This window comes from Equus quagga, chromosome 10 (genome assembly GCF_021613505.1).
Source record: "Equus quagga isolate Etosha38 chromosome 10, UCLA_HA_Equagga_1.0, whole genome shotgun sequence".
NCBI lineage: Eukaryota > Metazoa > Chordata > Mammalia > Perissodactyla > Equidae > Equus > Equus quagga.
Genome location: NC_060276.1, coordinates 20,428,438 through 20,454,036, shown reverse-complemented (window position 1 = coordinate 20,454,036; position 25,599 = coordinate 20,428,438). Strand labels below are relative to the sequence as shown.

At 35.4% G+C, this 25,599-nt stretch overlaps 1 protein-coding gene across 6 annotated transcripts in view; it reads right to left on the bottom strand.

Annotated features, from left to right (window-relative positions):
- The window catches only part of SMARCA1 (SWI/SNF related, matrix associated, actin dependent regulator of chromatin, subfamily a, member 1), a 67,520-nt gene that overhangs the window by 9,431 nt on the left and 32,490 nt on the right, over nt 1-25,599 (bottom strand). For all 6 annotated transcript variants that reach the window (XM_046673965.1, XM_046673967.1, XM_046673968.1 and 3 more), the window contains 6 exons: nt 20,246-20,356; nt 19,865-19,978; nt 10,205-10,327; nt 7,221-7,353; nt 4,605-4,723; nt 4,276-4,488 (listed from right to left, as the gene is read on the bottom strand). In XM_046673965.1, coding sequence (XP_046529921.1) covers nt 4,276-4,488; nt 4,605-4,723; nt 7,221-7,353; nt 10,205-10,327; nt 19,865-19,978; nt 20,246-20,356 — 813 coding nt within the window. The remainder of the gene's footprint in view (nt 1-4,275; nt 4,489-4,604; nt 4,724-7,220; nt 7,354-10,204; nt 10,328-19,864; nt 19,979-20,245; nt 20,357-25,599) is intronic.

The window sequence follows — 25,599 nt, the reverse complement described above, 5'->3', positions numbered from 1 at the left end:
AAGCTAATAAAAAGCTATAGTGATATTTTCTAAAAAGTATTTTTTCCTCTACAATTCTAATGAGGAATGTCATTTTCTTAATTTTAAATAAGGAACACAATGACAAAGTCGTGATTTGAAAACAAACAGTAATAACATGAAATTTTTATTACACTGTACACAACAGCGTGTAATTCTCTTTCTGAGATGCTATCAGAAAAATTCATTTAAATTACTACAAAAGGCAGCATAACTCTAATAACTAATTACTAATACTTTGATTCAACTCAAGGTACATGGCCACAGGCAATGTGCACACAGCCTCTTGAGCTGGCTAAGAGAGGAAAGAAAAGAGCTCCTCAGAGGTTAAAAGGCATGAATTATTTTTTATTAAAATTAAGAGTCAAAGCAACCCCGCAAAGGATGCAATAAGTGTTTACATCAAGAAATGTTCTTTATCTCAGAGAGTTAAATTCTGGTTTTTTCTCCTTTAAGTACTTAAAAGGACTTAAGCGGGTCCAACGATTTACTGATTAAACTTTGGGTACTTTCCACAAGTCCCTTCCAGTAAATTGACTAACGTGCTAGATCTTTTGGACCTCGCAGATTCTTCTTACATCTCCCAGTCACGTTAGTCTGTCACTAAAGGAATGGAGATAGTATCCTGACATCCATTCCCTAAAAGGAATGGCAAGAAAATTAATGAGCTAATGTTGGTAAAGTGACTGGCAAGCCTTACACAAAAGGTACTATATAAATTCAGAGTATTATCATTTCCTCTTATAGTCATTTGGTAAAAGTCCTTTTAATTCTGATATTTTTCAAATGTCCTCAGACTAAGACCCCATTTTAATATATTTTTCTTAGAAGGAAAATGGTAGGGCGATTCATATGCTCTGAGCTTAAAAATCTAAATTGATTATATCCTTCCTACTTGTTTATGTAGTTCAATAGAGACTGATTACTTACTTAAAGACCACACAAGCTCTCAGAGAAAGAAATCACAATCTTTTTAGCACAGAGTAATGGGACTAAAACTCATTTTTTCTTTTGTATAGCCAGCATTTTTAAATGGAGAAGAGCCTCAAAGAAATCTTCAACCTTTAGCTGGAGGCTTTCAAAGTGAGGCATATTTAGAAGTGGAGTTCACGCCTTTAAGCACTTTAAGACTGTTAGTTAAGTCAGAAGCCATGAATTCAGTACTTTGAGTTCTCTGAATAAAATATGACTACTAAGGTTTCTCCCATTTTTCTAAGTACTTCACAGTATTTATTGGTATCTCTGGGAAAGAAAAGGGTCATCTTTAAGCAAGATTACATTTTTGAAGATAGCTTCTTTAGTAAACTAAGTTTAAAGTTTAATCATTAAAGATTTTAATTTGTACACACTGACACACATAATGAATCAAATTACATCCTCTGTATTTTTAAGATGGTATTTTTCAATGAATCAAATTATTTTAATTTCAGAAATCACAACTGCTCTTTCAAGGGGGAAGTTTCTCTTCCTAGATTGTGAACGTGATTCACTCACTATACAAGAACAATTATTTAAAATGAGGGGGGAAAGAGATCATCTAAGATCATTAATAATCCATTTCTTTAATTCCCTGATTGATATTATCATGAAATATTCCAAAACGATGGTCCAAATATGTGCATATTTTAAAATATACTTCCTACACTCCAAATCCAAAAAAAAAAACCAGGCAAAAATTATCCATTAACTAGAAGGGAAATAAAAACAATATGATAGAAAATTTAAAAAGCAAAAAAATTTGGATTAAAATATTTAAATATGAAGTAAACTATTCTATGTTTTTAAGGATTCTTTAGAAATCATAAATTCCACCTTCCAGAAAGTAATTAAGGACAGAGGTGTCTTCATTTTTAACAGACAAAATACAGGTTTCATTTTGCAATTACCTACATGGTTAACATCTGTTCTTTGGAAAATATACATTAGAGATTTAAATCTCTTAGGAAAGAAAAAAGTAAATGTCTTGTAGAAAGAAGATGGAGGATAAAAAGATTCTTTACAAGGGAGTTAAGAGACATCTAGTGGTTGTTAATATACTGGGTTTTTCTCTTAGAAAATGAAATAAGGTCATGTAGTTCTACAGTCATGTTCATATTACAAATAATATAAGATTTTCTTTGCACTTTTGAATCTGTTTCATGCTACTGTTTTACTTTAATGATTCCAGAAACTGAAAACAGCATTAACCTCTCAACCTTTTAAAAATAGTAAAATATCACTGAAATAATACTCAAAATTCAGCAAATGCTACATCACATAAAAGGGCAGGTATGATCTAAAACATGATTCACCGACAAATGCAGGTAGGCACTTGTCTTTTACAAGCTAGTGATGCTGCTCCAAAGTAGGTCATTACACACATAACACCCCAAACTGACAAAAATTTTAAATGCATGGCTTCTGAAAGGAGTTCTCTGCTAAACATGGTCATAGATGCCATGACCTAGAAGGTACCTTAAAAGGCCAACAAGCTCACTGCCAAAGTCTTGAGATAGTCAAAATACAATCTCATTTTCACGGCTAATAGAAGAGGTATTTTACATTGTTCTTCAATAATCTATTTCAATGATCCAAAGAAGCTTGTCAAGCAACTCTTCCCTACTTCCACCCTCAGTCCTTCATGCTACAGATTCATTCTTATCTTTTTTATTCTTTTCTCAATTCTTCCTACTGTATCTTATTCATATATACACATTTCATACTCTTTTGTACAAGGATAGGGCTTTAAATTTATCCCTATTAAATGTCACGTTGTGAGAGTCAACCCATCTACCATTCTAACTACTCTAGTTTCTTTTGGATGCTGGCTTGATCCAAAGTATTTGCTAGCTCTCCCAGCATTATGTATTCCAGAAACTTGATAGGCACATTCTAACAACAATCCAAGAACACTCTAAATTTGTGTTAAAGAAATATCTGATCTTATAAAAGCATCCACCAAAATTAGCATCTTCTTTCCTTTTTATTCAACTTGAACTGAAAACATAAAATGAGTCAAACAAAATATTAAGCATTGCTTCACACCCCTATGAACTTTTGGCCAAGAAAATCATTTATGATAGATAGCAACTACTTAAGAAAAATGTCCATTGTTTGGATTGTTAGTTTCTGTTTACTTTTAATTTTTAGGCTGTATAAATCTATTTTTGTCTTAATTACCTCAGCTGACAAAGGACTGATGATGCCAACATTAAAAATGTGTTGCATTTATTTCAATATCATCACGAACACTGCTAAGCAGCACTAGAATTTAACAGGAACACAATTCATGTTAGAAAGTAACAGAGTAAATTGCATGAAGGTAAAATAAAATATCTCTTCTACTTAATTATTCCCGTCTCATAATATTCTTATACTCAACTTAGGCAATAATTCCTTCTCATTAAAAATAAATCCTTGTTATTCACACAGTCTCAAGTATCACCAGCCTAATTACAAAGAGGAAAATGTACCTTTAAAGAGGAGAGCTCTGGTGGTCACCATATTAACCAAGTGATCAAACTTAGCATCACCCAGGGGATGACAACCTGACATAATGTGCCTCCTGATGTGATAATAATAAGTATACGTCATTTATGTCACATTCTTGCCAAACATGCTTAACCTAAATCTAACAATGAGCAAAGAATGAGATACATGTGGGACATTTTATAAGACAACGAGCCCGGGCACCTTAAAAAAGTCATTGTCACGAAAAACAAAAAGTTGTAGACTAAAGAGACGCAACAACCAAATGCAATATGTGAACCTTGACGGCACTATCAATTTAAAGAAACGGCTCTGAGAGACCCTTTTGGGACAACCGGAAAATTCTGTACACGGACCGTACACTAGATGACATTACTGGATCAATGTGAAAACTTCCAGGTAAGATAAGAGTATTGCAGTTATGCAGGAAAATGTCTTCGTTCTCAGGAGATGAATGCTGAAGTATTTAGAGGTGAACGCTCATGACGCCTGCAACTTACTTTCAAATGGTTCAGAAATAAAGATATTATATTTATGAATATAAAATACAGATATGTATTTCTGAATGTAGATATGTTTCTGTATTTCTGAAATATAAAATATAGATGCTATATCTATTTATAGATTCTACGTATGTATGTATGTATAAGTTTATATACACATATATGGGTGGGGGAAGAAAGCCAAGGTGGCAAAATATTAACAATTAGACAATCTAAGTCAAGGATATATATTTGGAATTTTTCAAAATAAAAAGTTGGAGGAAATAAGTCAGAAAGGAATACATACCATGGCAGTTCTAGACTTGATAAACCAGTCAAATCTAAACTGGGGAGCATTCCGTACACACTGTCTTAACTCTTCATACACGTTTTCTCTTTCAAAGCCCATTTTGTGTAACATACAAATCAAGAATCTATCCTCTTCCTCAGTATAGTTCTTTCCTTTGCTGGTTCCATACTGAATACGTAACTGATGAAATGGAGCCTTGTATCTTGCAATCTGTGGATTTAAACAAAACACCACTTTTAATTAAATGTGCAAAACAATAAGTCAAAGCTAATCACCATATCAATTAAACAATCTAATCATAATCTGACAATTATGAAATATAGTACTTTGGCATCTAGGGCTTTCTTGATACTGATCCTTCGTTGAATTCTTGCTTCTCCGCGTTCAATTTGAGCCATAATTTTCTCAATGTCCTGTAATTCATTGCAACGTTCCCAAAACACAGCTGAAAAACAGAGTTATTACTTTACAATACTATCATCTTAACCAAATGAATCCAAGGAACTGTAAAATAAAGAATTAACAGGAAAGGATACAGTGAACTTCCATTGTTTACAACTAGGATTCAGATTTAGCGATTTTCCTTTCACAAAATATTATGAAGTTTTTAATTATCTATCCAAAATGACTAGGATTTCAAGATACTACAGACACTGTTTTAAAGCTATGCTTTTATTCAAACATGACATGAAGAGACCAATACATAAAGTGAAATACGACAGAGAGAGTGGCCATATAAACCTAGAAAACAGAGCTTCCTAGCAAGCAAAAACAAGAACGAAACCATTATTAACAGGTCCTTCAAATTTCCTATGAAGCAGCAATTTCTACTGAAACTGTTACTTCGCTTTTGGAACCACTCACTAATCTTACAATATTTCCAATGACCCATAGCTTGCTTTTTCTTTCTTTCTTTTTCTTTTTTTGAGGAAGATTAGCCCTGAGCTAACTGCTGCCAATCCTCCTCTTTTTGCTAAGGAAGACTGGCCCTGAGCTAACATCCGTGCCCATCTTCCTCTACTTTATATGTGGGACATCTGCCACAGCATGGCTTGCCAAGCAGTGCCATGTCCGCACCCGGGATCCGAACCAGCGAACCCCGGGCCGCTGAAGGGGAGCACGAGAACTTAACCGCTGCACCACCTAGCTTGTTTTTGAAACTTACTTGGAACAGCCTTTTCTCAAAAAGAAAAAAACACAAAGTCACCAAATTTTATAAATGAGCTAAATAATCTGACTGCATTAATATGTCACATCTCATGACTTCAGTGAAAAGCCTTTTAATGACATACTCTGCATTCTCAAATTTTTCATTTATAGAGTCTATCAAAAAAGGAATGTTAGCACTGCGATTTTTATAAGCATCTGTGTTCATTTATTCATTCTGTCCTTTATTCGTTCAACACATATTTAAATCCCTGCTTTGTACAAGATATTCACAAACAGCCAACCTCACACATTTCTTTTCTTATTGCAACCAACTACATAAACCCATTCCAATCTCCCCACCGTCTGACATGGCCCCAATTAAGCTGTCCTGAGCTAGTCATGTTACCAGGCCTGGTGTCAAATTTGAGGGAACATCTGACATATCTTTTTGAATCACTTGTTTTCTTGCAACTTCATATACACTGATGCTATTTCGAAAAAAATTCTACTTCAGAAAAATTTCTCTACACATATCCTTTTACACTCTTTTCATTCAATTCTTGCTGCTAAAATTCCTCTCTCTCATCTATTTTTCCCCTCTCTAAGCCCCCACAAGCCCTAAACTTATGTGATAAAGCTTAAGCGTAAAAGTAATGCTATGCTGGTATCAAGGAAAAGGAAGTTCATAAACTTGATATTATATTACACGAAATAAAAACTGAATATAATCAACCTCTAAAGTCCCTGATAATCACCAGGAGACCCTTTTGGATTTCCAAAAGAAAAAAAGTATCTATTCTCTAATTAAACCTGGATTTCTTCAAACACGATCACTAGAGATAAATTAAAAGCTGTTCCTAGCCTGTATTAATCTTTGGTATATTTATTAGTATTGTCATGTTTCGTCTCTACTATTTTCCACTGCAATAACACAGAATTTCAGTGTTAAGCTAAACAGACTTTGAGGGGCTAACACAGAAATCTAAACCTATTTTGTAACATTGTTTCTATAGGGAAAAATGCTCTGGATTCCAAAGAGTTGACATTCAGACTAAATTTGAGAGTTCAACCTATTCGGAAGTTCGAAACTTCCTATTCCTACATATAGAAAACTTACCAGACATGATTATCTATTTTTAATAAGATTTCTTTCCAGAAGCCTGAGGTTGGATGCGCTGTGACATGAGAATTAGTATTAACTCCGTATACTTCAGTAGCTAACCTAGTTCTGGTCAAGAGCAAAGACACAACTGAGGAAGAGAGGAAGACGATTCTAGGACCAATCAACGGATTTCTTCACGCAGTCTTTTTAGATCTAGTCCAGCTTGCTTCAAGTTAACGGAATCCACATGACCTGCGGGGGGTTCACTGGAACTCTGAGGGTGTCTGAGGATCTAAAAGGGCCTGATGGGAATTTTCTACTTTAAGGACAACCTAGAAAGACACTAATTGAATCTGCTGAACCTGAAGTCTCAGATTTGACTTGCCCAGAAGAGGACCAAATTCCAGAGGTGGGAAAGTGGGAAACTTATTTTGTCAATGCTCATCCAAAATCCACCCTTCTTTCATCAGGCCTTTACTTGGCTCTATTAGTTACCTACTAGGGACACTAGCAGTCAGTTTGTTTTGATAAATTTTATAGTCTTTTCATAGAAATACAATTATATTTTATACTTTCATCTACACTTTATTCATAAAAGTTTAAAAGATCTCTGAACAATGGTACAATTGAATTGACACTAAAGAAATGAATAAGGCTACATTAAACACCATGTTTGAAGTCATATACAAACCTGAATACTCCATGACCTCCTCGGGGGATTTGCCCTCCACCTCTCGAGCTATATTATCAATGTCATCTCTTCCATACTTCTCATTAGCTTTAATGAACTGGTTAAAGTCTCGCTTAGTCCAGTTTGTGAATCCCTGTGAACAAAAAATTAAGCGTCATCAATAGAGGTTAAATTAACAAAACCATTTATTGTTTTATTTACTTCTAGACAATGATACATTAAAAACAGTTTAAAAGATTTAAAGAGTTCCTCCTTATAAAATCCCAGGTTTTTTATGTTGGAATCAAAAGTTGAGTGAGCATTATTATAAAAATAACTGCTTTACTACCATGAAGAGAAAGTACTTCTCTCCAAGTACTAAAAACTGATTTACAGTTCCAAGATAATTGTTTTTAATTCCATATTTTATAGATGCCTACTACATTAAAATATTAATGCATTAAAATAAAAATGCTAATATAAATGCTGAAGCCCTGATATTCCAGTACTTGAATGGTTTTTTTCGCAGATCTGTTTCCATGTAAATTAAGAGAGGTATGTGGATGCACTAAATCAAAAAAACGTGGAGAAAAAAAGGAGAATGCAGAAAAGAGTTTGTAGCTCTTTATATCATTCCAAACCACTGTGAACAAATAATTTCTGTTCAAAATTGTATTCATAAACAGAATTTCTATAAACAGAACGTTACTGGGCTCACTCAATTTCTTTACTCAAAGATAGAAAAGTTTAACCAACCAGTGTCTTAAATCTCTTTGGTATTACTAGCATGTCTGTGAATTCACAGGACCAAGAATTTGTTTTCCACTCATGTCCCAACTCACATGAACGTGACACCCTCAACAGTGCAAAACTATCCCCAGCCTTTAGCTGATAAATGTTTCAGATGATCCCACATTTGTTCCTTCGCACTGCCATGATTTTTTAAAAGATTAATTATTTAGGGTAGTAGAGAAAGATGATTAAAGATGAATTCAACTACAAGGAGGGGCCAAAAAATTGATTTGAGTTCTAATTACAAACTAATGCAATTTCTCAGTTGATACTGTACAATATATTGTACATTCACAATAGACTGCAAGCCAAGTAGCATTCTAAGACCATAACTTTATTGTTGTGTTTGGTAAATAAATTCTGAAAATAAAACATGAATATTTAAGTGTTTTATTTTATTCTGGGTTAAGCCCTAGTGTTCAGCCGACTACAATTATATTTTCAAACTAAACTTTATGACTTCCAGGTATTTGGCTCAAAAACTTATGAATGTAATTTGTAGAAATTAATTCAATAAAATTACATGCTATGACAAAGAAAAGACCTATATATAACAAGATATAAATATAAAAACTATCTTTCAATAATTAATGTGGAAACTTTCCAACACTGTGCCTTGCATAGTGTTCAGAAGAATTTGTTGAATAAATAAATCTTGCTGGCAACTCTCTCTACTAAAGTGGTACCAGTACACATTTTTGTTTATTATTTTGCGAGGCTCTTTTATGCTATAACTTTTTTTATCTTCTACAGATTATTTTAGAAGTACGCCACTCATACTAAAGCAACAATGACCAGAAAGCATTCTTATTTTGTGCAAATGGAAATGCTCCCTATTTAATTACTATTAGCTTTTAATTATACAATGCTCAACTTTAAAAGTTTCAGAAAGTTCTCGTTTTATTAAAATTCTTCCCAAAAAAAGGATAAAAGGCATTTTGAGAATTATGAAATTATTCCATAAATAAAAGATTAGTAGAGTATAATTTCAGAGAATAGTTCACATCACTCAATAAGAAGATGCTAGTAATTTCTATCAGGGTTCATATGTGGATTAACTGACCTTATTATAATTGATAAAATACATGTCTTCTTTCTAATAATTGACACATATTTTGCATTTATGTATTTTCTAGTACAGTCATGCTTCACTTAACGATGCGGCTAGGTTCTGAGAAATGTGTTGTTAGGTGATTTTGTCGTTGTGCAAACATCATAGAGTGTGGTTTAACAAACCTAGATGGTATAGCTTACTACACACCTAGGCTATCTGGTACTAATCTTATGGGACCACTGTCGTATATGTGGCCTGTTGTTGATCAAAACGTTGTTATGTAGTACATGACTGTATTTTCAAAAGGGTGTATTCTGTGAAATGGATAAAAAATGGGGATATTTGATCTAAACGTATACAAAACAGCCCTGAGTTTTGCTGATGTGTCCAATAATTAGCTTACTGGGCCCATAAAATAAAAAGTAAGTGATCTACACCTTACATCCATTAGAACGGCTGTAATCACAAAGACAAAAACTAAACGTTGGAGAGGATGTGGCACAAAGGGAACCCTCATACGCTGCTCGTGGGAACGCAAACTGGTGCAGCCACTATGGAAAACAGTATGGAGATTTCTCAAAAAATTAACAATAGAAATACCATATGACCCAGCTATCCCACTACTGGGTATTTATCCAAAGAACTTGAAATCAACAATACAAAGAGACTTATGCACCCCTATGTTCATTGCAGCATTATTCACAATAGCCAAGAAGTGGAAGCAACCTAAGTACCCATTGACTGATGATTGGATAAAGAAGATGTGGTGTATATATAAAATGGAATACTACTCAGCCATAAAAAAGGACAAAATTGTCCCATTTGCAACAACATGGATGGACATTGAGGGTTTTATGTTAAGTGAAATAAACCAGACAGAGAAAGACAAACACTGTATTATTTCACTCATGTGGAAGATAAACTAACACATGGACAAAGGGAACAGATTAGTGGTTACCAGAGGGGAAAGGGGATTGAGGAGTAGGCATAAGGAGTAAAGGGGCACATTTATATGGCGACTGACAAATAATAATGTACAACTGAAATTTCACAATGTTATAAACTATGATGACATCGATAACATTTTTTAAAAAGTGATCTATATTTTCTTGTTTCTATTTGTTGACTAGAAATATTTCAGCCACTTGAAATATTTTACTTGTGTGAGAAGTTTTTCCTTTTCTTCAGTCTCTTCTGGTGTAAGAGGTTCAGCTCCATCAATCTTTTTTTGCTCCTCTCTTTGAGCCACAGCTGGATTTGGGATATCAGGATTCCTGGGGACCTATAAATCAAGAGATGAGTTATGAGTAAACTGTTCAGAAAAATTAATTAAGGGTGTATATACACGTATCAATCTTTAGAGTTGTTTCAACGGCAAACAATATAGAGTCACACCAGAATGACACATGATCCTCTCACATTCCTACTACTATGATATTACCCAAAAAAATCATTCTTAAATGTGCTACATGATATTTTAGGGTTAAAACCCATTGCTAAATGCCATACTACATTCTAGATTTAATTATACTGCGGGACAAAGTTCAAAAGACTGAGGACAGAAGCTTAGCTCTCCAAGGAAGCGAGCAGTCAGTCAGCAACCTATATATCAAAACTGTAGCCCCAGAGGCCTGTGTGTCACAGTGAACACAGAAGCCAGTACGGTTCAGCAGTATGGAGCAGCATTCATCGTATGGAGTGACAAAGTCACTCCGCCCAAAGCCTCACACCGCTTCTATGTGCATCTACAGCGATAACGCAACACACTGATTTAAGAGGGTAGGTCCATAACACGAAGAGGCCATTTTATAGCACTCCATTAAACATGAAAAGAAAAGAGTTGACAGTAAGCCTTCCATTGTTTGGAATATACACCTATCATAAATGACTCATTCCCTAGGGGTATCAGACAGTCATGGTTTTACTACAATGTAATTACAATACATGCTAGAGTACATTTTTCTAATTTTCATACATATTTCATAGAGTTTGAAACTATATTGCTGTAACTTAAAAATAAATCTTTTTAAAAACTATTTATATCCAACAGTTGTTTAAATATAAAACCTACTAACTGGGCATTTAAAAAATACTGAAAAAACAGAGTCATGTGTAATCATCAGTACCAAACAATCAAATTAGTAAGTATTGACTAAATGTCTATTATGTTTGTAGCACTATGATATGTATTCATTGGAATATAAAAGAAGTAGTGGACATGGTCCTTGCCCAAAACATGCTCACAACCTAGTTGTAGAATTTTGAGCTGTACCTTAAGAACTCTAAGGCTTAGGGTGATGGAGAGGAGGGAAAGAATATTCCAGTCTGGAGCAATATGAGCAAAAACATGAAGGCAGAAATGGACAGGAAGGAGCAGACAGGGTTTATGTTAAGAAAGGATAAGAAACAAGGCCAGGTGAAGATAGATTAGAGGGCCTTTTGAAACTAAACAGTAGGCAACAGCAAGCCACCGGAGATTTTTGAGCACAGGAGTAAAGTGTCAAAACATAATGTTTTCACCTTTAAGCTTTGCGATGAATGGACTGAAGTGGGGAAGTGACTAGAAGCGAGAGAACTAGCTTAACTGTCATATCTACAAATGAGGTATGACCACCTGGTCTAGAATGGTGGCAGATGGAAATGGAAAAGAAGGCATAAATTAAAAATGAAATAGTGATAAATAGTAGTCCAGTAATAAGCATGATTAAAAATAACTTTTGTCAATAGCTAAATTCAATTTTTAAATTATAGGCACATCTGCAATTCCATTCCTAAGTATTTACCCAAAGAAATGAAATATATCTCTACAAAGACTTTTACAAGAATGTTCATAGCAGCTTTACCCATAATAGCCAAAAACCAGACAGAAGTCAATCAACAAGAGAATGGACAAGCAAAGTGTGGTATATCCCTACAATGGAATAGCAGTCACCAATCAAAATGGAAAGAACCACTGATAATGGCACAACATGGATGAATCTCAAAAACGGTATGCTAAGTGAAAGAAGCTTTACACACAATGTATGATTCCATTTATTTATGTGAAATTCTACAACAACAGAAAAAAACTAATCTATGGAGGAAAATAATATCAGAACAGTAGTTGTCTCTAGGGAGTGGTACGGGGACTGACTGAGAAGAAGCACTTTCTGGGGTGACAGTAATGTTCTATATTTTTATAGGGGTTCCAGTTATGTAGGCAGATGCATTTGTCAAAATACGTCAAATCATACACTTAAGATTTACACATTTAACTGTATATAAATTTTACCTTAAAAAAGAATCAAATAAATATTGAACTCTGGCTAACGACATGTATGCTGAAGTGTTCCTGGGTGAAATATACTTATGCCTGCAAGAGTGAAATGCATAAAAAAATAAGATGGTTATCCATTTGGCAGAAAGCTGGAGAAATGGACAGATAGGTGATAAGGCAAACAAGATGTAAATTGGAAAATATACGTGTTGTGTACTGTACAATTATTTAAACATTTTTGTATGTTTGAAAATTTTTCATAATAAAACATTTGAAAAAAATTACAGACATAGCTTTAAAAGTTTAATAGACTTCTTAAACTGCTTGCATGTGAAATTACTTTGGCGTAAAATTTTAATTGAGAAAAACTTCTTTAACCTTAAGATACCTCTCTATCAAATATCTTCAATATTTTCATGTCCAACCATAGTTAACAAAATGAAATGTTTCATAAACATCTAATCTTATGACAGAAAACGGATAATATACCCACACAAAATACACTCTTTTTCCCATGCAGATATCCCCAATACTAAAAATTTCCCCCTTGAACTTTAACAAGAGCAAAATCAGAATATTATGTCACACCATTAGATTTCAGGATTCAATGCAGACTACTTCTACATCCACTGGTCATATTTTTAATACAGCAAACCTTTAGAATGACTTCATCAATGACACATTTACTATTTTAATTCTAGAAATTACTCAAATATATACGTGCTTCTGAAATTGTTTTGGGGCGCCACAAACCTTGCCCACCTAAAATGGCAAACTTAATCGATAAATGTTTTGTGTTCTGACTGCTCCACCGACCAGCCATTTCCCTGTCTCTCTCCCTCTCCTTGGGCCTCCCTATTCCCTGAGACACAACAATATTAAAATTAGGACAATTAATAACCCTAGGATGGCCTCTAACTGTTCAAGTGAAAGAAAAAGTCGCAGGTCTCTCATTTTAAATCAAAAGCTAGAAATGACTAAGCTTAGTGAGAAAGACATGTCAAAAGCCAAGACAGGCGAAAAGCCAGGTCCCTTGCACCAAACTGTTAGCCAAGTTGTGAATGCAAAGGAAAAGTCTGAAGGAAATTAAAAGTGCTACCCCAGTGAATGCATGAATGATAAGAGAGCGAAACAGCCTTATTGCTGATATGGAGAAAGTGTCAGTGGTCTGGATAGAAGATCAAAGCAACCACGACATCCCCTTAAGCCAAAGCCTAATCCAGAGCAAGGCCCTAACTCTCTTCAATTCTGTGAAGGCTGAGAGAGGTGAGGAAGCTGCAGAATAAAAGTCTGAAGCTAGCAGAGGTTGGTTCATGAGGTTTAAGGAAAGAAGCCGTCTCCACAACATAAATGTGCAAGGGGAAGCAGCAAGCGCTGATGTAGAAGCTGCAGCGAGCTATCCACAAGATCTAGCTAAGATCATTAATGAAGGTGGCTTCGCTAAACCACAGATTTTCAATGTAGACAAAACAGCCTTATACTGGAGAAAGAAGTCATCTAGGACTTTCACAGCTAGGGAGGAGAAGTCAATGCCTGCCTTCAAAGCTTCAAAAGACAGGCTGACTCTCTTATTAGGGGCTAATGCACGTGGGGACTTTAAGGTGAAGCCACTGCTCATTTACCATTCTGAACATCCTAGAGACTTTTAAGAATTATGCTAAATCTACTCTGCCTGTGCTCTATAAATGGAACCACAAAGCCTGGACGACAGATCATCTGTTTACAACATGGTTTACTGAATATTTTAAACCCACTGTTGAGACCTACTACTCAGGAAAAAAGACTCCTTTCAAGATATTACTGCTCATTGACAACGCATCTAGTCACCCAAGAGCTCTTATGGAGACATACAATGAGATGAATGCTGTTTTCATGCCTGCTAACATGACATCCGTTCTGCAGCCCATGGATCAAGGAGTCATTTCAACTCGCAAGTCGTCTTATTCAAGAAATGCATTTCAGAAAGCTATACCTGCCATAGTGGATCCTCTGATGGATCTGGGCAAAGTAAACTGAAAACTTTCTGGAAAGGATTCACCATTTTAGATGCCATTAAGAAAATTCATGATTCGTGGGAAGAGGTCAAAATATCAACATTAACAGGAGTTTGGAAGAAGTTGATTTTAACCCTCATGGATGACTTTGAGGGGTTCAAGACTACGGTGGAGGAAGTAACTGCTGATGTGGTAGAAATGACAAGAGAACTAGAATTAGAAGTGGAGCCTGAAGATGTGGCTGAATTGCTGCAAGTTCATGATCAAACGTTAACAGATGAGGATTTGCTTCTTATGGATAGAGAAAGAAAGTGGTTTCTAGAGATGGAATCTACTCCTGGTGAAGATGCTGTGAAGACTACTGGAGTGACAACAAACAATTTAGAATACTACATAAATTTAGTTGATAATGCAGGGATGATGAAGCAGGATTGACTCCAAGTTTGAAAGAAGTTCTACCGTGGGTAAAATGCTATCAAACAGCAGCACGTGCTACAGAGAAATCGTTCATGAAAGGAAAAGTCAATGGATGCAGCAAACTTCATTGTTGTCTTATTTTAAGAAACTGCCACAGCCACTTCAACCTTCCCCAACCACCACCCTGATCAGTCAGCAGTCATCAACATCGAGGCGAGACCCTCCACCAGCAAAAAGAGTGAGACTCACTGAAGGTTCAGATGATGGTTAGCACTTTTCAGCAGTAAATTATTTTTTAATAAGGTACGTACATTCTTTATGCATAATGCTCTTGCACATTTAACAGACTACTGTACAGTGTAAACATAACTTGTATATGCACTGGGTAACCAAAAAAGTCGTGTGACTTGCTTTATTGCGGTGGTCTGGAATCAAGCCCACAATATCTCTGAGGTATGCCTGTGTAAAACTTAAGTAGATAAATTATAGACCAATAGTACTAAGTTGACACCTAAAAGTTATCTCAAGTACTCATACGTCTGTCTTACTGATGGCCCCCAGCAACACTTAATATAGTTACAATATACAAAAAGTTATCTTTCGAAAGGAAACATCACAATTATTATTTGGATTTCTAGTCAGACTAAGTAATTTGTGACTAAGAGCTGTGTTCCATGAGAAAGCAAAAATCTTTTTGTTGTCTTGTTTCTTCGAAGGAGTTTTAGCAAGCATTTCATAGAAGCACGGAATCCCGAATGAAATGTGACCACACACAAAATGAAAGGAGTAACCTGAAATCAGCTCAGCGCATTTTTGGTCTACCACTGCAAACCAGGTGGCCCACGACAGTACGTTATCAAAACTCACAAAGATTACGGAAATGTCTCCATTCGTCAAATGTTTATATCCGTCCCTAAAGAACTGTTTTATTGAGGATAAATGTTAGAATGTTCTACAGCTTTCTTCAGCTTCAAACATGGCAAAACTCCTTCACTCCAAGCCTTCGATTCAATGGAATTCCTAAATGCTTTGGATTTTTTTCATTCTGCAATTGAAATTTCAATTAAGTTATCCTCTTCCAATGTAAAGATTTTAGTGAACAAGTGATTAAATACATTAAGTAACTCCCTTAAGTTGCAAGAGCAACGAAGCTTCTGAATACGTCTAACTTGCGACAAGGTCAACGCTTAGACAGCGGGGAGAACTGGCACGTACTGCACTGCTATCCATCAAGTGGTTAGGACAAAAGAAACAAATATTTCAGCCTCAAATACAACAAAATTCTTTAACTAAAGATCTTATTATCAGTAATATTGCTGTGACCTTGTGCTGAGTATGGGAGGAAAACAAAATAGAAAATAAAAATGCAAATAAGAAGGCCCTCAGGAAAAATGCCTTTACCAACTGCTTCAAAACTACTGAGCCGCTCATAAGCCCCACTCCAAATCACTACAGAATAAGACTATGGGGACTCCAAACGGACAAAAGGATACTGTGCACCACAGTGCCCCCAGCCATACACAAGGCCTCTCTCCCCTGGGCTAACAATCATTTAAGCAGAAAGAGGGGAAGGAGCTCCTTTTTGAGACTCCTAACTGCATAGAGAATACCAGGCTCACTCCACTACAGCAGTTCTGTTCACCTGAGAATAAACTATTGCTCTGTTCCCTTTGTGGCTCTGGTGAGTTTTCTGGAGGCATAGGGAGAAAAAATCAATGCCAGACATCCTTGAGAAGATACTTCTAACAGTCATCAATATCACATCATCCTTGAAAGAAAGCTTTGGCAGATGATTAACACGCTATGCTCATCTGTCTATACTCTGAATTCAAAAATGAAATGCACCCAGTTAAAGTACTCATCTTGGCTCGGGTCTGTAGCTCCTGGTAAAAAATGAGAGAGACAAGGTTTAGAAAGAACCAACATCCAGAACGTATTCTTATTTATCTTGCAAATCCTCAGATAAATAGGCACACGGAGGATCAAGGCAAGTCTTTAGACAATACAGAGGCAATCCAGGATGGGGCTGAAGAGAGCACAAGGCTAGGAGCATAGTGGTAGGGGACTGAGTCTCCTTCCACCATCACCACACTCCAAGCTATCACCATCTTCTCTCATCTTGACACTTCAACAGCCTCCTGCCTGGTTTCCCTGGATAACCTCACCATTCTCTGTGTTGCAGCCAGAGTGATCTTTTAAAATGTAAATCTGATCATACTCTACCACATAAGTTGTTTGACCTTGAGCAAATTACTCAGAGCAAATTACTCAACCTCTCTATACCTCAGTTTCCCTATCTGTATAAGTGGAATGTAGTTCCAGAGCTGTTATGAAGATAATGAGCTAATCTTTTTAAAGAACTTAGAACAGTAAGCAATATAAGTAAGTACTAAATAAGTATTTGCTATTATTATTTCACACCCACCCACCCCTCTGCCTTAAAAACATCTCAATGGTTTTCCTTTGCTCTAAAGCTAAAGTTCAAACTAATTAATATGACCTATAATAAATGTTCAGTGCTCCACATGAACCAACTTTACCCGCTCACCAGCTTCATCTCAAGTCGCTCTCCTCCCCTCCACCATTAACAATACTGGCTTTCTTTCAGTTTCTAAAGGGGCAATCCTCCTTCCCGCCACACCTTTTTACCTGTCATTCCCCTGCCCATGCTCTTCTCTCCCATACTTCACTTGGCTAATTTCTGTGCATCTCTCTGATCTCAGCTTAAATGACACTTCCTTGGGACCACCTCTCTGATCTCCCAGTCCACATTAGATGCCCATGTTATGCTCCCTCCCCTCTAGTACCCCTTTGTAAGCACTGAAAACAAATAAATTATGTCATCACCCTGTGGTATCAGCTTAATGTCTACCTCCTCCATTAGAATACTTAAGTTCCGTGTGCTCAGGGACCTCGTCTGTCTTATTCACCACTTTATCCCCAGTGCTTGGCATAGGACTTGACACAGAGGAGTACTCAATAAACATGTATTAAATGAAAAAAAGCCCTCTTTTCACTCATTCTCCCTCTCCCGTCATTTCTTTCTGGAAGGTGAGAAAGAGAAAATAGTAAGGTGCCATAGCATGGATTCCACACCATCTTCCCTCTCCACATTCATCCCTTTCCTCTCTTCTTACACTTTCCTCCTTCCTATCACCCTTCGCAGCTGTCCCTTCACTCCTCCCTCTTCTAAGGTTTCCTCTCTCCTCTATCTCCTTCCAGTTGGCCATCACCCAACCAGTCATTGTAAGACCTCACCCCTAACCACAAACTGCCTATAATTAAAGGCACTGTTTACATTAAAACCAGAGCTGTGGTGAGAATGTGGTGAGCGCTGTATTATTGCAGGGAACAGAATTTCAGAATCTCCAAAGAAGGAGCATAAACAGTTATATCAGCAGAGATGATTTTTTTATTGCTGCTACTTGACTACCCTTGGCTCACCTCCCAAACAACATGTCACACCACTGTAAACAAAGTCCTTATTTAGGGCTGCTGAAAGAAGCGGGGTTATGTCACATGCAGAAATAGCCCAGAACGTCTGAGCAGAAAAAGCATAGCATATGAACACTGAGAACCTGGAGTTGAGACCAGCACCCCTGGCAACTCTCTTAGCTATGTGATCCTGAACAAGTCATTTACCTGCTCTGAACTTCAGTTTCCTTACTTACCATATGGAGGTGATAATAAGACTTATCTCACAGAGTTGTTAGGAATCAAATGAAGTATGTGGTAAAGCATTTCTTAAATTATAAAATACTCTACATAGATATCTGATGAATATAATGATCTAAACCTAAAATTATTATAATCCTTAATGGGATAATATATATGTTTACTTCATGAAATGTTAACTACTTTATTAATTTTACTATTTTTATTTTACATTTTTAACCTATAACTTGCCTGTTTCTTCTGGCATAGCGCCATTTTCACCTTCTTTGAAACTGGTTTTCAAAGATAATGATAATGTTCAACCATGGTTACTTTACTCTTCTACAACTTCCTAAGAACGATTTTATCCAGTCCTGTTGATTTAAATACATTCAAATTTAATCACATTTCCCTAACTAGATTATAACTAACCACTTATATTCACCTTAAGTTTCTTATTCCTATTTATATATATTTAAACTTTGATACACAAATAGCAAGCAAAGCTTTTTTGCTCTGTTTCAAATGGCAACGCTCCCACTCTGGACAAATAATAGAAACATTCTAGAGATCCACTCTAGTTCCAAAATATAAATGGGCTAACCGAACATCTTACACACATGGAGCTTTTCTAGGCTTATTACAGCTACTAATCAAAATAATTGGTCATAGTTCCATTCCTAATAAAGGTTCACAAAATAAATTTTAAAACACAGCTTCCAATTCAGAAAACAGAAAGCTTCATACAACTACAATAGTGTTAATATTTTTATAATTTTGTTCATACTATCGATCATACATTTGGTCATCCCTTTTCATTCACTAGGAAGTCAATTTCAACATACAAAAATAACCTGGCATGTCTAATCTCTCAATGTGATACCTTTAGTGTGACAAACATTAAATTTCGCTAACTAAAAATGGGTTCCTATCTACCTATATAAATAAGAACTGTGAATTCCAAAAGATCATTTTTAAATGACGTAATTCAAAAAGTAAAATGACATCATTCATTATCATGTTTACCATTATCTTTAACACCTATGTGACTAGAATCTACTAACCGCCAATAGGGCTCTTTCATCAACCTATGAGCAATAAATACAAAAATACTATTTCTTAGCCATACTAAGGAAAATGACCAAAAACTTCCTATCATTTATCATGCATTCACTTCCAATTCAACACATACCTATTGTTCTTTCTACTTATTCTTTGACCACTCGAACACTAGCACTATTAAAATAATGTTATTATTACTATTTTGAAATATTGGCTAATTCTCCATCAATCCCATTTAGTGATGATCCTACTGATGATTCAGTAATTTGATGTTTGACTTCTAGTTAAACCTCCTCTTTGATTTTAAAAACACCACTGTTTTGGTTTACTCTTATGTTCTCTCCCATTAAAATGGAACACCTCCTAGTCTAGCTTAATAGATATTAGCTTAAAAGATTATATTGTACTAATCTTAAAAAATTGAAAATTTTTATACCTTATAGCCTATTGTCTTCCGATAATAAAGAATTTCCTTTTCCAGGAGCTCAAATAAACGTGGTGGGAAAAACTGAAAATCCTGAACATTTGGCTGTTTTGGAGGTCGTGGAGCCTGTGGGAGAAAAATACATTATATATATATATATTTGTTTTCAGTACGCGAAGCGAACATACTTATCTTTTACTATTTCTTTTATATACAGAAAAATAAATACAATGAAATCCATGTATATTGCTGGGCCATATTAAGGACTTTTCTGTATCATTATTATATTTTAAGGACTATGATTGGGTACTAACGCAAGTAAATCTGAATCACAGACCGGGTTACAAGAGAATTCTGCTATAAGACATAAAACCTGGCCTCATACTGTTTTACCTTTGGAACCTTTGGCTCGCTGACACGTAAAGCCTCTCTAAAGTAGGCATCCACTGCATAGTTTGCTTTGCGTTCTCTTTTAGGAGGTTCAATCCATTCCACCATACCAAGCTATACACAACACACAAGAACAAGGAGTTTAATTACTCCAAACTGTTTCATGAAAATCTAGCACATCAAGGTCACAGAAGCGTGAGAAAACCAAAGCCATCAGAAAGAATCAAAATTTGCTTTACAAATCACAATTATACATCCAAAGTTCCAAAACCTTGTATTATATACCAATTCAGGTGCAAGGATGGTTTCCTTTTTTTTTTTTTCTCTGAAAGTAGGTTTAAAACTTAGTTCTTCCTTAGTAATTGAGAAGAATTTGCACAATCTGGTTAGTATTTCATATCAAAATAAATAAACGGGGGCTGGCCCAGTGGCATAGTGGTTAAGTTCACATGCTCTGCTTCAGCGGCCCAAGGTTCATGGGTTTCGATCCTGGGCATGGACCTACACACCTCTCATCAAACCATGCTGTGGTGACGTCCCACATACAAAATAGAGGAAGATTGGCACAGATGTTAGCTCAGGGCCAACCTTCCTCACCAAAAATAAACAAACAAACAGTATCTAATATAGAAGGAAGACTAACAAAATTCTGGTAACTGTGGTTATGTGTATGAATTAGAAAATAGCTGAAAGGGGTAAATTATGTATATCAACATGACAAGCATATGTTCCCTTCAAATCAAGAGAAATATTATTCATTTATTTTCTGAGGAAGATTCACCCTGAGCTAACGTCTATTGCCAAGCTTCCTATTTTTTTTTATGTGAGCCACCACCACACCATAGTGGCTAACAGAGGAGTGGTGTGGTTCCACAATGGGAACTGAACCTGGGCCGCCAAAGTGGAGCACATCAAACTTTAACTACTAGGCCATCAGGCCTGGCCCCAAGAGAAATTTTTTAATGAGATCTCTTGGTGAGCTATCTGTGGGAAAAGTCAGTGGAATCAGAAAGACTTGAATTTGGACTTTGGGGTTTTTTTTATTTTTTACTGAAATATAACTGATATACAATATTATATTAGTTGCAAGTGTACAACATAGTGATTTGATATTTTTATACATTTTTAAACGATCATGCTAAGTCTCATTACCATGTGTCACCATACGTTATTACAATATCATTGACTACATGCCCTATGCCATACATTGCATTGCCATGACTTATTAAGAAAGATCTGAATTTGAAACCAGGTGCTGCCACTTTACCAGTTGTACAAATTTGGAGAAATTATTTTCCACGTGTAAAATGTGAATAATAATACCTACCTTAAGGATTAAATGTGACTATATACATGAAAGCATTAGATAAACTGCCAAGAGTTAAATGTAAGTTATTATTAAACATTCAAAGTGGGGTGAACAATAATTCGGTAGCCTTACAAAACTTTACCCCAATATCAGCTAGAAAACACAATTTAAAAGTCAACAGACCAAACTGGCAATACAAAGTTCCGGAGTTGGTAGAAATGGTTTTTCTAGTTCAGATATTTTTCTTGATTTCACAGTGCCTAGCCTAGTGCTTTTACACGAAAGAGGCCATTAATGGTCTAAAAGAAGCCATTAATCTACAATTAATGATCCTACTCTATCTGATCTTATCTAAGGGTTGAGTTCCAACATTTGTATCATATTTTAAGAGTGGATGATAAACTAAGAAGAGTAGGATGGTTAGAGATCTACAGACTTTCAGTGTCTAGAGAAGCAAAGACTAAAGACAAACATAATGGTGGCATTCACATATGTAAAAGTCTATCAAATAGAAAAGAACACAGTTCTTTGTTGATCCATAAGATTAAAACCAATGTGGGAAGTCAAAGCAAAGTAGATTGCTACTCAATATAATTTAACAAATATGTCTTAAGTACATATTGTATTATTTGCAAGTCAGTGTCAAGGATATAAAGATGATTAAAATAATCTCTTCCAACAAGGAGCTTATAAGTTAAATAAGTTTTCTGGGAACCAGAGAATAAAAAACACTGAAATGAACAATCCTGAGAGGAATAAGATTTCCAACATGACTGCGTTTAAACAGAGGCTGGATATGTCCTAAATGCTATAGATGGGATTTCTTAATTATAAAAAACATTAGACTAAATGACTTTTAAGTTCTCTTTTAACTCTAAGAGTCTACAAGATACAGACAGTAAAATGTGAGTTTATGTAAAATGAGAAATACCCAGAGCAGTGAAATGAGTTTTGTTTTGGTTTTTTCCCCTCAGATGGATTAATATGAGATGATAGTAATGGAAAAGGCATTTTATAAATAACCAATATTTTATTTATCTCAATCGGAGTGAAAATAAATCAATAATGATTTAAATTAACTTTCTAAAACTAACATATTGGGCCATTTAACCTATACTTGTTTGAAGGTCTAGGTATTCAAACTTGAAATAAGCATTAAAGGCCAATCCTGAGCTTTCAAACGTGGAATAAATCATGCTGAATTAGTTTGTTTTAGACAGGAGTACATTAATACAAACTTTTTCAGGTTAATTTACTGAGGATCAATGTCAGTCATTATGACTTAATCTACCAAGTATGCTTGTAAAATAATGCAACTGGTTCAACAAATCATATATGAAAATCTACCTCATTGTGTAATTCCCATGATTTACGTATAAACAACATTCTTGCAGGTTTTCAATTGTCTTCAAAGGATAATATGAACCTATTTTAAGAACCTATCTAGAAAATATGAAAAGAAAGAAATAAAATATAAATAAAATGTAATCTCAACTCAGAATATTCAGAAAATATCCTGATTTGGCCAGACATTCAACTATAAAAATACAAATCATAATTATTACTATTAAAATTTCTTTATATCTGTGAATCATTATTTTGCTGGAATTAGAAGCACAGGAAAACCTGTTATATTAGAAATAGACAAGCATTTTACTGAGTCTAATTTTCTTCTAAGAATGTAGATAAGAAGCTCCACTGATATTTAGACTCTTAACTGTTTAATATTTTTCCACTTTATAAAGCACTTTTAATACCAATAAGCCTGTGGGAATAATTGTAAAATTAATAAAATTCATATCACATAATGAGATCTAAACAGCATATTAGGAAGGCAATTTCCACCCTGTGCATGCAAGCCATCACCTCCATCTCATCAGAATAAAATATGAGTAATCTGAATTAAGGTTATAGATAAAAGAACCACATAGCTTTAAGTCAAGACACTAAAAACTACCAGAAATAATGATAGCAACAAAGCATTATCAGCATACTAGTTGCAATGCAAATTAAAATGGCTCAGCTCTCATTTTTCAGTAAAATGAATACCCAAGAATAAGCTTTTATTGTTTTAACAAAATTCATTTCTGTCAGTTAACAAATATAACAGCTTTATGGAACAATTTGAGCAACAAAATAAATAATGATAGAAAAATATCATAACTCAAAAAAGATAAATATCCACGGGTCCATGCTGATATAAATGAATAACTGAGTATATAAAGAAATGCGAAGAAGGGACAGCTCTTCCTTACAGAAAAATCCCAATTTATAAATGTAGATGGAATGAAAGAAATACAAAATTACTATCTGGCAAACACCATATTAATTACCGTTGCAAGCAACTCCACAAACAGATGCTAAAATCAGTGGGTAAAAGTTTGAGGAGTATCTCCCCCTAGGTATTTATCAATTACAAAGGGAAAATGATAACTCTATAGTGGAGAAGTGCAGCAAACACCACCTCAACTAAATGATCAAGGTTAACATCCCCAGTAATACAACACAGGGATATCACACCTTGCCTGGTACGATGTACTTGGAGGGACATAACATCCCTTCCATGGCATGCTTGCCAAAAATGCATAATCTCAATCAAATCACAGGAAAATGTCAGACAAACTCCAAGTGAGAGACGAGCTACAAAATAACTGACCAGTACTCTTCGAAAGTGTCAAGGTCATGAAAGACTGAGAACTATCACAGATTAGAAGAGACTAAGGAGACACTGCAAAAAAACACAACGTGGGTCAAGAGAATGAGAGGAGACGCCACAGACTGGGAGAAAATATTTGCAGAAGACATATCTGATAATGGACTGTCATCCAGAATTGCAAAAAAGCATTAGAACTCAACTACAAGAAAACAACCAACCTGATTAAAAAATGGGCAAAAGACCTGAATAGACACCTCCCCAAAGAAGATATAGATGGCAAATAAGCAAATAAAAAGATGCTTGACATCACACATCATCAGTAAAATGCAAATTAAAACAACACCATACCACTACACACCTATTAGAACGGCAAAAATCCAGAACACTGACAACAACAAATGCTGAGAGGAATGTGGAACAACAGGAACTCTCATTCATTGCTCATGGGAATGAAAAGTACCATGGCCACTTTGGAAGACAGGTTGGCAGTTTCTTACAAAACTAAACATACACTTACCATGTGATCCAGCAATTGTGCTCCTTGGTATTTACCGAAAGGAGTTGAAAATCTATGTCCACACAAAAACCTGCACACGAATGTTTACGGCAGCTTTATTCATAATGGTCAAAACTCAGAAGCAACCAACATGTCTTTCAGTACGTGATTGCATAAATAGACTGTGGTACATCCAGACAAAGAAATATTACTCAGCAGCAAAAAGAAATGCGCTATCAACCAAGGAAAAGACATGAAGCAAACTTAAATGCATATTACTAAGTGGAAGAAGCCAAGCTGAAAAGGCTACGTACTATTCCAACTATATGATATTCTGGAAAAGACAAAACTATGGAGACAGTAAAAAGATCAGTGGTTGCCAGGGGTTGAAGAGAGGGTGGGATGAATAAGCAGACCACAGAGGATTTTTAAAGCAGTGAAACTCTTCTAGATGATACTATAATGATGGATACAAATCATGAGACATTTATCCAAACCCATACAACACCAAGAGTAAACCCTAACACAAACGATGGATTCTGGATGATAATGATGTGTCAGTGTAGGTTCAGTTCTAACAAATGTACCACTCTGGTGTGGGATGTTGACAGTGGAGGAGGCTATGTTTGGGCGGGGGCAGAAGGAATAAGGGAACTCTTTATATTTTCTACTGGATTTTGCTGTGAACCTAAAATGGCCATTAAAAATAAAACTCTGTTTTTAAAATTGCAATGTGGGATCCCAGATAGTATCCCCTGGAACAGGGAAAGGACATTAGGGGAAAAACGTGATAAGTTCCTGCATTTGATAACTGTACTGTGGTTATGTAAGTTGTTAACATTAGGGGAAGCTGAGTGAAGGATATATGGGAACTGTGTACTGTTTTTTGCAATAAA